General features: G+C 32.4%; 3 protein-coding genes across 11 annotated transcripts; 2 read left to right on the plus strand and 1 right to left on the minus strand.

The window, feature by feature from the left end:
* The first annotated feature begins 430 nt into the window (after positions 1-430).
* On the plus strand, positions 431-2941 carry LOC110614349. The gene has a single exon (XM_021755868.2). It carries the CDS (start codon positions 537-539, stop codon positions 2763-2765), a length of 2229 nt encoding a protein of 742 aa, XP_021611560.1. The 5' UTR covers positions 431-536; the 3' UTR covers positions 2766-2941.
* A 1336-nt stretch (positions 2942-4277) lies between these two features.
* On the plus strand, positions 4278-7553 carry LOC110615172 (phosphatidylglycerophosphate phosphatase PTPMT1-like). 9 transcript variants are annotated; one of them, XM_043956596.1, is made up of 6 exons: positions 4302-4344; positions 5227-5336; positions 5751-5844; positions 6021-6103; positions 6176-6263; positions 7179-7553. In XM_043956596.1, the coding sequence occupies exons 3-6, from the start codon at positions 5842-5844 to the stop codon at positions 7455-7457; spliced, it is 453 nt and encodes a 150-aa protein (XP_043812531.1). In that variant the 5' UTR covers positions 4302-4344; positions 5227-5336; positions 5751-5841; the 3' UTR covers positions 7458-7553. The 9 variants fall into 9 exon arrangements, 4 of the variants coding, with proteins under 4 accessions (XP_043812533.1, XP_043812531.1, XP_043812532.1 ...); XM_043956597.1 differs by having other exon boundaries at positions 5786-5844; XM_043956595.1 differs by having other exon boundaries at positions 5227-5844.
* Positions 7554-8828: 1275 nt separating this feature from the next.
* LOC110615665 (cationic amino acid transporter 9, chloroplastic) lies at positions 8829-13128 on the minus strand. Its single transcript, XM_021757662.2, has 8 exons — positions 12737-13128; positions 11893-12305; positions 11168-11344; positions 10807-11031; positions 10546-10722; positions 10072-10308; positions 9285-9374; positions 8829-9175 (listed from the first exon to the last, which is right to left on the minus strand). The coding sequence occupies exons 1-8, from the start codon at positions 12972-12974 to the stop codon at positions 9026-9028; spliced, it is 1707 nt and encodes a 568-aa protein (XP_021613354.1). The 5' UTR covers positions 12975-13128; the 3' UTR covers positions 8829-9025.
* Between the last annotated feature and the right edge of the window lie 2880 nt (positions 13129-16008).

Genomic DNA, 16008 nt, shown 5'->3' on the forward strand with positions numbered 1-16008 from the left:
ATAAATTGTGTTAAGAAAACAGTTTCATTTTTTCTTTTAATCATTTAAATCATGATCACTAACGAAGTCGCTGTAATATTGACTTTCATGATTTGAATAAGTAAATAAATTTCAATTTCATATTATCACAATTTATTTCTGCAATTGTGATTTCAGAATTCAAATTTCAATTAGAGTTAAATAAAAAATTATAATAACAAAAACAAGTAAGAAAATACACAGCTTTAGTTGATGGAGTATGAAAATTTATAGAGAAGGCCTAAAAATATTAATAATATTAGTTTATTACTTTGTAATTAAAAATATTTTTTCAATATATTAATTAAAAAAACAAACTTCCCCTATTTGCAAACGGTAAGACCCAAGGACAAAAGGCAAGGGCAAATTTGTCTTTTAAACAAACGTTCATAATTACGACACTTTTGAATTTTTGCTCTCTCCCTCAACCTTTCCTTCCTTCACTAATTTTCCTTGCCCTCAAAGTCTTCCTTTCTTTCTTCCCCTTCTCACCTCGCCTCCCTCCCCTACCATTTCACATGGACACTCACCAGACCCGAAGCTTTAACTCGGTTCCATCAATGGCAGATTCAAGATCTTACACGAAGCCCCATTTCCCACGTCAAGAGTTTCAACCAAATCACTCCTCCGTCACCAGACACAGATCCTACACTCATGTCCTCTGTAAGTCTATCTTCTTTGTCCTCTTCCTTATTGCTATTCCTCTCTTCCCTTCGGAAGCTCCTAACTTTATAAACCACTCCATACTCACCAAGTTCTGGGAGCTTGTTCACTTACTCTTCATCGGTGTTGCTGTCTCCTATGGCTTGTTTAGCCGCAGAAATGCTGAAGTGGACTTTCAAACCCATTCCAATAACTATGACTATGACGATTCACAATCATCTTTTGTGTCTAGGATTTTTCATGTTTCCCCGATTTTTGAGGATGGGCATGAAAATTCATGTGGCTCCGATGAGAAAAATTTGTACCAGTCTTGGAATTCTCAGTTCTATAGGGGTGAATCTGATGTTACTGTTCCTAATGGTAGCTCTGCTATTAATGAAGTGAGCAAAACTGAATCGATCAATTTTGAAAAAGAAACTGAGATTTCACTTGAGCAAGACGAGAATAATGTTGCTCAAGCTTGGAATTCTCAGTATTTCAGGGGTGAATCAGTGGTTTTATTGTCCCAAGCAAACTACGGAATTGGTGAATGGGAGAAACCAGCGCAAGTAGTCGGTTACAAACCGTTAGGATTGCCGATTAGGAGCTTAAAATCAAAGATTAGAAACTCAGATAGTGCTCAATTTAGTAATGGAAGTGAGTCTAGTCCGAGCTTGATTGGTTCTCCCTGTAGTTCTGGAAGGAGTATGGAAGAGGAACATTTTGGGGATTTGGGCCCCTCAAATCTGGAGGAGAATTTTGATGAAAGTGTTTCCTCGTCCGCTCAAATTCCATGGCGTTCTAGATCTGGAAGGGCAGAAATGTGGGAGAGAGTAGGTTCTGTTGCTGGTAGTCCTTTACATTTTAGGCCTCTCTCAGTTGATGAAACTCAATTTGAATCTCTCAAATCGCATTCTTTCAGGTCTACACCTGCTTTCTCGTCCCAAGCTAGTTCAATATCAAATTCACCAACCAGGCTTTCTCCTTCTGAATCTGTTTGTTCCGATTCACCAAATTCAGGAACACTAGAATCTGGGAAAAAGGAGGATTTTCGTGCATCATATCCTCATGCTTCGCAATCACAAAAAACAACAGTGAATCGCGAGGCTCGACTGAATGCATTTCATTTAAGAAGATACAGTAGTGGCTCTTTGTTCCAAAAGGATTTGAAAGGAACCTCAAAAGATAAATTGAAGGATCGGGGTGGCAGAAAAGAGGATCCATTGGGTAGTAAAGAGAGGGGGGAGGGTTCTTTGAAATTGGATAACAATGGGAGAAAAGAGGATTCAATGGACAGTAAAGAGAGGGGGCAGAGTTCTTTGAGATTGGATAACAATGGCAAAAAAGAGGATTCAATGGGAAGTAAAGAGAGGGGGCAGAGGTCTTTGAAATTGGATGACAATGGCAGAAAAGAGGATTCAATGGCCAGTAAAGAGAGGGGGCAGATTTCTTTGAAATTGGATAACAATGGCAGAAAAGAGGATTCAATGGGTAGTGAAGAGAGTGGGCAGAGTTCTTTGAGATTGGATAACAATGGCAGAAAAGAGGATTCAATGGGCAGTGAAGAGAAGGGGCAGGGTTCTTTAAAATTTGATAAGAAACCTGCTACCATTGTTAAAACTCCATCGAGGGGAAGATCTGTTAGGACTATTAGAAGTGGTGTATACAGCCCAGAACCAGAGGCAACAAAGATTGCAGAAATAAGCAAAACCCACAGTGATGATAAGGCTGGAAAAGGGTCTGATGAAGGAAAAGCAGTAAATACAGGGAAAAATGAGAAGAAAAATCTTGATACTCACTATGATGTGCCAATGCCAACATATGCAAAATTTCAGAAGAGAGAAAAGGATTCTTGTTTGGAGAATGTTGATGTTGAGTCTGAAAACGATTCAGAGAGCGAGACCGACAGCAGCACTCCAGCAAGCTCAGATGAAGGTACTGGTACTGACCCTGTGAGGGATGCAGGACTTGACCCTAATGATAGTGAAGTTGATAAGAAGGCTGGCGAGTTTATAGCCAAGTTCAGGGAGCAGATTAGACTTCAGAAGGTGGCTTCTATTGAAAGATCAAGAAGGAAGCGCATGAGTAGTAAACATTTAAGTTGAAGCATCATAAGGTTGAACATTCTTCTGTTGTGTTCTTAGTGGTCTCTACTTGTTGAGTTCTTACTTGAGAATTCTTTTTAAACAAATCTAATTGTGTTTAGATTTTTGAAACACAGACTCCCTCTGTAGAAATATTTCTGTATCTTTACATGAATGAAGAGCAACGTCTTTGACCATTTGTTGATTTAATCCTGAGAGCTTGTCGTTTAATGATAATTATGGTACTGATCCTTGTGTTTTGCAGCAGGTGACAACGAAATTGAGATATGTTAACAAAATTTTTACAGAAATGATCGTCAACTTAGAATTACAAATTAAAACATCTTGTAATTTAATTTATAATTATTTTCATAAATTTGAATATAGAATCTATGGTTTCCTTCCCATTTTCACATGCCAGGAAAAGGGAAAATAGGTTGATCACTTCTCTCCCCCCAACCTAGTGCTGCTTTTTTCTTAATTCTTAATCAGTTAATGCCTGTAATAACAGGTTCTATAATTTTATACGTATATATAAATTCACAAAATTCATAAATATATTTCCTCGTCCTCATAATTTTATTCAATTTACTCTTTCATATAAATTAAAAAATAATTATTATTTTAATTAAAAATATTTTTTATTAACTTTCTATTTATACTATTTTAATATAAAATGAAAATATTAAATTTTATTAAAACATTAAAATTATTATTATTAATAATATATAATTTAAATTAAATACTAAGATATAATTTAAATTTTTATTTGAAAAAATAAATAATTAATAAAATTTATTTAAAAATAAGATAAAATTAAATAAAGTTATAATAATTAATTTATTTATTAATTATAATATTTCACTCCTCATAATTTTTATTTATTTTATTTTTTTATATAAATTAAAAAATATAATTTTTTAATTAATTTTTCAATTTTGTTATTTTTAATATAAAATGATAATAATAATTTTATTAAAATAGTAAAATTATTATTAATTAATGCATATTAATATTAAAATATATAAAATATAAATTTCAATAATTCAATAACATTAACTATTTAAATATTTTATAACTCTAAATAAAATGGCAAAATTCTAATCACTCCTTATGGATAGAATTTTTATATACTAATCTATCTAGAATTTATCATATTTAAAGTCTATTTTATATTGTAATCTAGCTCACAATCTCCATAGAAAATTAGTTTTTCAACGGTCAATAAAATTGTGGAGGTTGTCAAGTCAACTTGTCTACAGTAATATAAATTTAAATTAAATATTAAGATATAATTTAATTTTTTATTTAAAAAATAATTATTAAGAGATTATTTTGAAAATAAAATAAAATTTTAATAATTAATTTATATTTTAACTATATAATATAACAAAAATAGATAATATTTTTATAAATAAAAGAATAAATAAAAATTATGAAAGAGAAATAATATAAAAAATGAATTATGTTAAAAAGAAAAAAAAGATACTTTTAACGTCAGCAACGCATTTTCTGTATAAATAGGGAGGGAAAAACGAATATTAAATTTTGGAGTGTTAGCGCTCGTCTCGGAGAGTTAGTTGAAAGAAACGGAAAGCTGGTATCTGTCTCTTAAATTCTCTGTTTTTTGCTTAACATAATTTTTTGTTTTATTTTTATCTTCCCCATTTCTCTCAATTTCTACTGTAGGTTTTCTTCTCTACATTACTGATATAGACCCTGCAAATTCTTCTCCCGCTCTTCATTTCAACCCTTCTTCATGTGCTTTCAAAAAGGCTCTTGTTGCTTTATAATTTACTGGGTTTCTAGCTGGGTGTTGAGATTCTAGTGTTTCATGATATTGAATTTTTATTTTTGGGGAAAAAGTGGGGTGTCAGAGGTAAAACTGAAGTGATTGAGTGAAGGAATTAGAAGAAGAGATGTACATATACCGAGGAAATGCAGGAAGGTGAAGTCGTGTGGGGGGTGACAGGCGTAGATGCGAGATGATATGGATGGTTCTTGCAGTAGCCTTGCAGTTTTGGATGCGAAACGAGTTTTGGCAGGAGCAGGGGCTCGCCGCTCGCTCTCTTTTTTATCCAACTCTCTTCTAAAATGTTGTGAGGAACAAGATTCAATCAGAGTTTCGGTGGTTGGATAGAGTTGATGAGATTTACCTTTTCTTCCCCCTCTTTTTTGCTCATTTCCTGCTATGATAAGATGCAGTAAACTTTCTAATTGCACTTTGAAAAGTGAAAAAAAAAAAAAACCTAATTCCCAGTGTATCCTAGTTCCATTAGCTGTACTATTACACTGTGTAACTAAAAACATGACCGACCTTGCATTGTGTGGTTATGTTACAAGTTATGTATCAAATCTTGAAGTAGAAAGCTTTGGGTTTTTTCTTTTTTAATGATGTAAGGTGTAAAAAAAATGGCTTACCAATTTCCTAGCCCTTACCTCTTCTTCACTCTCTGTCCCTATGTTCTGTTTATCTTGTTAGGTGCTGTTCCCTTTCCTACTGATGTTCCTTGCTTAAAGGCACTAGGCGTTTCTGGGGTTGTTACCTTGAATGAGCCATATGAGACTTTGGTACCAACATCACTATATCATGTGAGTTTATGCATCCCTTTTGGAATTTGAACGTCATAAATATTGAAATAAATCAGTGGTGGAAGTATGGCATTGATAGTATCACATGCGCCATTAAGAAATATATTCTCCATTGGGTTTTGCTGCCGCCCACATCAAACTTAGATTGGGTTGAAGTTAGAATAGTTTGCTCTTTTAAGTCCTCCTTTTAAGGGATCTTTTCCTTTTTTATTTTTTATTTTTTATTTGGGGACAGTTGGTTGTATGGTCTCCAAACAATTTGCTTGCTCAAAGAGCCAATGGTGGTTGTAGCAGCATCACATATGATTCTGCTGTCCAATTTTTTTGATCACAAACACACACAAAGGCATGCATGTAAGCGTGGAAGTGTCGCTGAATGCTCATATATTTGTCTTGGTGATTCCAATTCATTAGGCTCACAATATTGTTCACTTGGTGATTCCAACTAGAAACTATCTGTTTGCTCCATCATTTGCTGATATATGCCAGGCTGTAAATTTCATTCATGGTAAGCATATTATCAATCTTCCTTTCTGCTTTTGATTGCAACTACATCTTTGTTGTTGTTGTTTTTTTTTTTTTAATACAAACTTTCATTTACGATTTTAATGTTCATTTGTTTGTTATTAATATTCTTCTCTCTATTTGTGTTTGTGTTTTTCTTTTGGTTTCAACTCTTTGAAGAATATACCTCCCATGGAAAGACAATATATGTTCACTGAAAGGCTGGTAGGGGGCGCAGTACAACAATTGTTCTCTCTTACCTTGTATGTTTGATTCAAAGTCCAACTTATTGGTTGACCGACTTTGGTAGCGTTCTTTTAACTTTTCTATAACAGGTTGAACACAGGCACGACTCCCGGTGCTGCATATGGATATGTAAGGTCCATTAGGCCGAGAGTTCTTTTGGCTTCTTCCCAGTGGCGGGTATGTATGATTTTGACCTTACATTTCTTTGTTTGCTTATTTTTGCGTGCTCTATTTCTTTTGAACAACAAATGTGGGAATTTTCCCGTTATGAACTAAAAATTGATGCTTGAAACGTGAGGTTTCGAAATGTGTTGACTATATCATCAGTGAGTTCGCAGATAGATGCATGTCTTCAATGACTTGATACTTATAGCATAGTTTAAAATAAACAAGTTTAATTTGTGGAAGAAATGAAAATTGTTTTCCTATTGCAAGTTATTTTCTTCTCCATTTTGAACTTAAATTAAAGTTAATTGATTGAACAACTGACAAAGGAATTCTAAATGTGAAAGGGCATATTGTTTTTTTTTCCTTTTCAAATGTCTATTTCCAGTCCTTTCAGGATACAATAAGATACAATTTTTCTTTATGCATTAGTTTTATTGACCATTTGTACAAATCTGTGTCTCACTACCCTTGTCAGTACCCAAGGATCCCTTTCGGTGGATGTGTCGACTTAATATCCTGACAATTCGCCTATGCCTTCCAGAACCACATTCACCTAATTGCTTCTTTGTGGATCTGATTACAGTCATGCCATTAACTCCATCTCAAGTGTTCTTACAGAACATCAAACAGCACCTTCAACTCAGTCAAGGCATTCAAGCATTCTCCGGCTATATCGGAAAATTTCTTAGTTATGGGTGACAAGTCCGGCTGCCCGTTCCTAAATTACTTTTGAATTTGCCTTCAGCACTTGACCTAACCCTCCTCCAGAGGACTGAACACAAATTGAGGCTTAAGCAAGCTGAGTTATGAATAGCATTTTAAAATTGTTGAGACCAAGTGAATTGGATGGATAGTGGATATTTCAATGGAGCTTATTTTTCTCCTAATTCTTGAATTCATTCTGCGGTAATCGTGGAAATACAGGCTTGTTCAAGGTTACTATCTTCTCAAGGTGAAGGAATCTGCAGCATCATATCATGGAAAATTATAGATTTTCTAACACAAGACGAGACCAAACAGGACACGGGATTGTCTGATGATAGCACATTTGTGGTGGTAACGGAATTAGATTTTGATGGATATGATGTTGGTTGTGAAACAGGTGTAGTGGATGACAAGATGTGTGGAGAACTTAGCCTGGCCTACAGGGTTCAATTTGCCAGTCGGGCAGCAATTTCCAGACTTTCATGCCTGTGGCTCTAGGTTTTTGTTTTTCCCTTCCCCTTATTTTGGCAACACAGATACATTTCTTTCTCCCTCCTTTATTATGAGTTTTGCTGGTTTGTGATTTTTCACTTCCCCTTGGTTGTTGTGATCGTTATATAGCAGCAAAGATATGGCTGCTGTTCTTGAATGAGACGTTAACCCTTTATTTAGGAGGAATTTTTAAAAGCAACATAAGTTTTTCAAGATTTAAAAACCTTGAACTTTGAAAGAGGTTGAGATTTTTTAAGAAGTTTTCAAAAATCTCAATTTTCAAAAGCTTTCCCTTCCTTCTAAATAATAAAAAACTATAAAGGTCTAAAAACAGTAAGAATTCTTTGTAAAATTTTACTTTACCCTACTAGTGTATTTTTCAGTTGTAAGATTATTATTATTATTATTATTATTATTATTAAAGAAAAGAATTTGAACCGGAAAGTTATTGGTATTATAGTTGTGATGTTTTTACTTGAAACCTAGTTGGAATCAATTTTAAAAAAAATAAAATTGAAGAACAATATTGAGAAAATAATTCATATATTTTGTGAAGAAAGAAAACTTATACGTATAAAGTTTAATGTAAATGTACATAATATTTAAAGTAAGCCTTCCACTGTGTGTCACTATAGTTGCTCTATTATAATCCAAGAAAAGGGAATTTCCCAAACCTTTTTGAAAACAAGTCAATCACTAATAATATTACCAAACTCACTATAATCCTCTTCTGCGGAATGCATGGCCTGCTCCACTTCCCGAGAGTCCATCTTAATGCCAATGTCAATGTTAATGTTACTTGGGAAGCTTACCAGAAGCCATTGGAGCAGAGTTCGGAGACCCAAAGAACCACAAAACGACTTTCATTGTCTCTCACCACCGCTTCAAACCCCAGACTTATTATCAGATCCAAATCAAGCTGCCAAAGGGTTCTATATCTGCGTTATTTGTTTCAGTGAGATGGTTTGTTTTACTACACGTTGCAATAGATTTTGATATATTTTCTTTTGATACAAGACGGTTTGTTTTACCACAGGTTGAGGTTGCACCTTCCACATTTTTCAGCTCAGAACAGTTTGAAGTACTGGATGTGAACTTCTCAGCCTCCAGGATTTGCCGAAGGGGGTACAATAGCATCTTATTCCGATATTTTATGCTACTGACGGGCCTTTCCCCTCTCTCTCCCTCTCTTCATTGCTTTTTCCCTTTGAAGAAAAAACCATTTAGTAGTTTGGAACGTGATCTCACAAAAACAGATTTTGCTTGGATAATTGTGGCACAAATATCAGGGAGAGCAAGTAATGCGTGAAAAAATGGTTGCAAGTAGAGGCAAAATTATCAAACCTTAATACATTCAACTATAGAAAAAGAAAAGAATGTATAACGTATTCACCTTTATTTCATTCTTCCGTTCCAAGACATCTCCATTTCTAAAAGAGGATTCCTATAATAAATGTATTGTTACACAAAAGGCTCATACAAATGGCTTTACAGATGATACAGTGTAAATACAAATATACAACACAACCATTGCTACAACCACACCTCGTTGCCTAACACCGAACATTTAGTAACTAATGAATATGTGTTGCTTCCGCAGGAGCTCTCTGGTAAATAACTATGTCATCTGAACTTGGTTTAGCATTATATTGCCCATAAAATGCATATATTGCCGCCATGATGATGCTAAGGACAACGAATCTTACCCATGCTTCATGGTGCAGCTGCAAAAAAAGAAAAAGAAAAAGAAAATCCTACCATTAAACAAAAAAGCTGGAACATAGGCCACAATAAAGAGACGTGGTTTCTGATAACTGAACTTCATTAGCACACCTGAGCAAACAGGAAGATATTGAAGAAGATGCCAACAACTGGCACAATTGGAACCCAAGGACAAGAAAACCCAGGAGGATCTGTGTAAACCTGATGACAAGAACAATGCAAGGCATCAGAGAATTCAGCAGCCACAGAAAAGCAAATAGGGCCTACTCCTCTCTTCTACCCTTCACAAACTATTTCCAGAATCCTTTTTTTCTTTCAATTAGAATTGTAACCAAGGTGTAATTGTATAGACAATAGATCTAATCCTTTCCTGTCACCCCTGAAAAAAAAAATCAAACAGGGACAGAGAAATAGAAAAGACTAAACACATATACAGTGACAAAGCTAGCACTGCTGCAAAAGAATCATAGATTCACAAGGCACCAAAAAGTTCTAGTTACAAAAGCCTTTTGGCCAGACAAGATTAAAAATGCACATAAGGGTTATATGTCCAAAGAAGAGATCCAGCATTGTAATTTAAAAATGGTTGTCATGCTTCTTCATTTTAACTACTTAAAGTCAATCTTTTTTAGTGCATCGACAGGGAAGAAAAACAAATATCATTATTCCAACAACCAAGACAGGCTACCCACTAGAGATCTGAACTGTTAAAGAGGCAAGAGGTCATTTTAAATTTAAAAAGGTAAGAGTGCTTCATTAAAGCACCCTTTTAACCTCTACAACAACAAAGCAGGATCAGTTAGTTTCCCCTATTAGAAGCACCTATAACACTCTTTAGAACACATGATTGTAGCCAATGAGAAGAAATAGGAGACATAGAATAAAACATAATACTCACTTGGCGTAAGTAAAGAGCTGCAGCAGCAAGTACAGCTATAACAACTGCTACAACCAAAAACACAATTGAAGCACCATATCGATAAAAGAGACCAGCACCGAAGCCACAGCAGGCAACTATGATAAGGCAAATGACACCTTCCTGCCAGGCTGAAGTCCACCTTGAGGAAACTTGACTCGGTGCCTTATCCTTCCAGCGCAGAGTTACTACACAAGCTGAAACAACAGAATAACCTGTCTGCAAAAGTCTAATATGATGTGAGGCGAATATAACCTTCTAATAATAGTTATATATATATATATATAAAAGTTCAGCACTAATGCACTGGTCCTGGACTCCTGTTTACTAGCAAATAAATATGCTTAAGTTCAGAAGACATATATTGCTGCAGCCCACACCAGAAAATAATAATAACGATAATAAATTTCCCCGATAGTTTTGCACATTAAAAAAAAAAACATCAGAATGACGTACCAATGAGCCGACAGAAAGAATGTGTGAAAGCATGTGCACATTAAATAATCCCCCCAAAATGCTGGCAACAATACCAACCCAAACTTGAGAATGGATAGGAGTATGGTGTGTTGGGTGCACTTTAGCAAATATTGAAGGCAGTAGACCATCCCTTCCAAGCCCCAGGTACAACCGAGACTGCTCATAAAAACACAACATAATTCATATATGCAAAAGCCATATAAAACATGCCAATTAAGTATAAAGGCTGAAGCTGTTCACCTGAACATAAAGGCCAACTAAAAGAGTGGTTGTAAGTCCAGCAACAGCACCTATGCTGATTAAAACAGAAACATACTTCAAGCCCTTGGACTTGAAGGCCTCAGCCAAAGGAGCATCTTCACCAAGGAGATTGTAAGGTACCATCCCAGTGATCACTAAACAAACTCCAATATACAAGACAATGCATATTAAAAGGCTTCCTATGATGCCCAGTGGCAAATCCCGCTGAAAATCAAATAAAATTGAGAAAAACAAAGAAGCAGTCAAGAACGGGATTATGCAAGCAGAACTCTGAGACATTATAAATACTGCATAAGCTACAATAGCAGACACCAAGTGGCATCAAAGCAACAACACATGCCTGTGGTCTCTTTGCTTCTTCAGCTGAATTTGCAACAGCATCAAACCCAACATATGCAAAAAATACAACAGTTGCACCGGTCAATATTGCTTTAGCACCCTTTGGAGCAAAAGGAGACCAATTTGAAACATCAACCTCAAAAGCACCCACAAAGATGACAATAATAACGATAACAACCTGCAACAGAATGGAAAAAAAAAATTGTTATATCTGTTAGATGTTTTACACAATGTTCGCATACAACCTTCAGGATTAAAACTTCAGAGTTTTAGATATCAGAAGATTAATCAAAGTGATTGAATAAAATATTAAAATTAGGTATATAGATGTTTACACAATGTTTGCATGCAACCTCCAGGATAAAAACTTCAGAGTTTTAGATATCAGCAAATTAATCAAAGTGATTGAATAAAATTTAAAAAATAGATATATAAAACGCCAAAAAAAAAACAACACAGGTCAGAGCGCCCCCCCCCCCCCCTTTATATCCTAGGGTGTAACTTTTCCCAGAGGTGAAGAAAACACATCCTTTCCTGTCCTCAAGAGCTATACACCATTTATCTACTTATTATTTTCAATGCTTGTACTTTTCCCTTTCTTTGGGAAAAGAAAATCTTTTCCATTGATCTCCGCTCGCTTCATTCCTAAGGTGCTATGTGTTAGTGGCTAACATCTATAAAGAAATAAGAAAAAATAAATAAAATAAGGGAAGTGGAATACAGCACCTTTGTCACAGTCATGAGAGAGTTCAACATAGAAGATTCTCCAACACCCCAACACAGAATTACAGTCAGAAGAGCAAGGAGAATTGGTGCTAATATGTTGATAGAGAGTGTTCCTCCAAGGAATTCTTGACCACCATGTCCAATCCAGCTTGGAATGTGATCTCTGAAAAGAGGAAAGAGTTCCAAAATTGTGACTACATAACTTGCTAAACTTCGTGCTATGCTAGCTGCCCCAATGTGGTAATCAAGCATCAGTTGACCAAAAACGAGGAAAGCAGTGATTTCATTGAAAGCTGAATATGCATATAAGTATGCTCCTCCAACAACAGCAGGGAAACGAGAAGCCAGTTCAGCATAACAGAGTGCATTAAATATACATGATACTCCAGCCAGTATAAAACTAATTGTGACCCCTGCATCATAATACAACCAGCGCGATGGATGAGCATCCTGGTTATTGAAATCCATAAAGCAAACACGCATATATAATTGTAATACAATGAACAGCTCAGACTTTCCCACAGCAAGTTCTTGTGAGGTATCTTTAAATGAGATTAAAAACAATTCAAGCATAAAAATAATCACTTTTTTCCCCAAAATTTAGCAATCAAATAAATTAATCAAAGTTCACACCAACGATTATAGAACACGTATTCATGGACATCCGTACGACATTTGAGATGCAATTGGGTGTATATATATAAGCGAATTCAATGGACGCTGAAGTTCATGGATTAATCCAAACAACAGCCGAATTGAAGCTCCGAGGACGGTAAGGAACAACATAAGGATTTGGATTATATAAGGGAAATTAAAATAAAACAAGAATACAGAAAAAACAGACCAGGTCCTGCGTCGCGAGCGACGGTTCCGGTGACAACGAAGATACCGGCGCCGACGGAGGCACCGACCCCGATGAGTATAAGATCGAAGAGACCGAGGCGGCGTACGAGCCCATCGGATGGATTTGCAGCGAGGATAGTGTCAAAGGGAAAATTTAAAGTTTTGGTCCTGCGAGCCGAGGACCAACACTGAGAAAACCAGGAAGGCGGAGCTTTAGAGATTGAGTTGCAGCCGGCCATCAATCCCGGTTGCCTGTTCAATGTTGGCGCTAGCTTTTATTCTCAGCCTATTTTGATTTTTCATTCTGTATATATTGCATACGTCCGTCCAGGTACACTCCGTTTTCGTTAGTCGTTAGCCTGCGTATCCCGTAATTAGTTTCCATGAAAAGTCATTTCGAAAACCCGTATCATATGACTTGTCGTTTCATAAATATTTACTTGCTGCATCGTCGTTTTATTGGAATTATATACTTAGCCCCCTATTTATACTTTGCCATTACAGATTCCGGTTTACGCAATACTTGGGAGCTTCTTTGCCATTGGGTAGATTGTGGATAAATTCGCAGGCTTGCGCATAAAAGAAACTTTGAGAAATTTGAGTTTTTATGAGTTATGCACTTAAAAGATTTGGATTATTTTCCTTGATAAAATGTAACAAACATAATTCATTAAAACATACAGATTTGTCATGTGTCCACACACATCTAATTCAGAGGAGTTTGTGTTGATCACTTTTTCTCTTACGCAAAAAGTTTGGTCGGTCTTACAGGTTTTAACACAATAATATTAAGCGTATTTAATTGAATTTTGAAGATTCCAGGTTTAGATCTGTTTGACAACGATATTTAATGATATGTTTGGTATTTAAATTAATTCAAAATATTAATTGTTATTATTTCATAATTATTAAAAATAATTAATAAAAAAAATCTATATTTTTTATTTTATCATAATTATATTTTTTTAATTAAAATTTAAATTTTTAAAATTATTTCAATTTTATATGGATAAAAAATTAACGAAATTATTACAACACGTATCATGTATTAAAATACGTATTAAAATATATATTACTATTTTAATGAATAAAATTATTACGCCACTTATCATATTAATACTATATCACCCCATCAGTAAAATTTAAAATTAATTATTAAAAACATTTATATTTTTTTACAATTTCATTTTATACTTTTATTTTTTATTAATTAAATTTTATCATTTTAATGTCTAATTATTTACTCCAATCATTATTTATATAGAATTATTAAATTATTTTTTTTACTATTAAATATATTTAAAAATTACTATTTATATTATTATTTAATTATTATTTAATTTTTATTAATAATTTTATAATAATAATTTATCTTAATTTTATTTTAACTAAAATAATTATCCATCAATTTTTCTTAAATCTATCTAATATACTTACTATTTAATATTATTTTTAAAATTATCATTAAAAAAATAATTTTATTAAATATATTAATTATAAAATATTAAAAAATAATTTAAAATAATATTTAACATAATTTAATTTAAAAATATTAAAAATAATAATATAATTTTTTAGAACACTTTTTAAAATTTTTTTTAACTTTCAAGTATATTATTAATCTATTATTTTTTTAAAATTATATTAATATTTAGAGCAACGTTTAAAAAAATTAATAATATATAAATTAAATATTTAATTGTTTAGTCAGACTTAATTAAGTGGCTAAAAAAATATATAATTAATCTGAAATTATAAATTTAATTGTCAATCCTCCATTTTCTAAAAAAATATTAATAAAATAAATAATTATTAAAAAAAATTCTATATTTATGATTTTCTTGTAATTCTACTTTATATCTTTAAATTATTATTAATTTTATTTTAAAATTACTGACGTGGTATTGATATAGTGAGTGATGTGATAATTTCCTTAGTTAAAATATAAATAACTGCAGAATATAATTGAAATAATTTTAAAAGGTTAAGTTTTAATTGGTGAAAAAAATGTGATCGTAACAAAATTAAAATTATAAATTTTTTTTATCATTAACTCAATTAAAAAGTTCCTCTTCGATCATGTTCGCCAGTACTAGTGGTTGTAGTATAAATAACGTAGTAGTGTATAACAGTTCAATAGCATTTAATCAAACGTTACAAAAACTAAATTTTCATAAATCACTCCGTCGATCACTAAATAACAGTGTTTTCACTCCGTCAAAATACTCAATACTATTTAAAAAATGATTGCCAAATAGTGCTTTCACTAAGTTTAATGCTTGACAACTTATTTTTTTTCACATTTATATCCTTTTATTTATTTTTTATAAATTTAAATATTCATCCATATCCTTTATTATCATATTTGACCGTTAATTCAATATTTATTTTATATCAAATACTCTTATTTGAACGTTATATAAATAATTAATGGTTAAAAACTAACCATTAGTCAATCTGCTAATACACTGAATAGGATTTTAATATCCAAAACCACCCTTAAAAATAACTACTATTTTTATATTAAAAATTATTGAGATAATTAAATTAGAATTACTTTGAACTAAAACTAAAGTTTTGTTTGTTTTTAAGAACTTAATTTAAAAAGTTAAAATTTTCAGAAAGTGTTAAAATATAGGCTTATTAGTCTAAAAAGTTTTTAATTTTATAAGTTTTCACATTTATAATCTAAATTTTTATTTTTAAATTAAAAAATTTCAACTTTTAAATTTATTGTATTTATGATAATTTTTTAAATTAATTTTGATCATATTTAAATTATCCCATATAATACACCATATATTATTATTTTTACTATATAAGTAACTTGAATAAATTGAATTAAATATTAATTAAGACTTTAAATATCTCTCTTTTGACGTGAGAATTGAAAATTGAGAAAATAGAACTTGATATCTCTCAGATGTATTTAGATACACTTATCATCAGATTAAATCTGAGTGTAAGACTTTAAATCTCTAATGACCTTTTTATTTAAATACAAGAGAATTAAATATTTTAATTATATAATTTAAAAATTTTATATAATTTAGAAATTTTATATAATTAAAAGGTTAAAATTTTAATTATTTTTAATTTATTGTTTGTGATAAAAATAATAATATATAATACATCGTGTAAATTAATTTAAATTTGATTAAAATTAATTTAAAAAATTATTATAATTATAATAAATTCAACACTGTTTGATTCAAAATAAAAAAAAATAATTGAGATTTTTTATTTAAAATTAAAAATTTAGATCATAAATAT

Source organism: Manihot esculenta, chromosome 5 (assembly GCF_001659605.2).
Source record: "Manihot esculenta cultivar AM560-2 chromosome 5, M.esculenta_v8, whole genome shotgun sequence".
Taxonomy (NCBI): Eukaryota; Viridiplantae; Streptophyta; class Magnoliopsida; order Malpighiales; family Euphorbiaceae; genus Manihot; species Manihot esculenta.

Bases quoted from the DNA above. Each gene is read 5' to 3' on its own strand.
- LOC110614349 (XM_021755868.2), top strand. From the start codon at position 537: ATGGACACTCACCAGACCCGAAGCTTTAACTCGGTTCCATCAATGGCA.
- LOC110615172 (XM_043956595.1), top strand. The intron at 6,104-6,175 runs GTATGTTTGATT...TTTCTATAACAG, and splicing joins CAATTGTTCTCTCTTACCTT to GTTGAACACAGGCACGACTC. The intron at 6,264-7,178 runs GTATGTATGATT...GTGGAAATACAG, and splicing joins TGGCTTCTTCCCAGTGGCGG to GCTTGTTCAAGGTTACTATC.
- LOC110615665 (XM_021757662.2), bottom strand. From the start codon at position 12,974: ATGGCCGGCTGCAACTCAATCTCTAAAGCTCCGCCTTCCTGGTTTTCT. The intron at 11,032-11,167 runs GCATGTGTTGTT...TTTGATTTTCAG, and splicing joins AAGAAGCAAAGAGACCACAG to CGGGATTTGCCACTGGGCAT. The intron at 9,176-9,284 runs GTGTGCTAATGA...CTTTTTTTGCAG, and splicing joins ATATCTTCCTGTTTGCTCAG to CTGCACCATGAAGCATGGGT.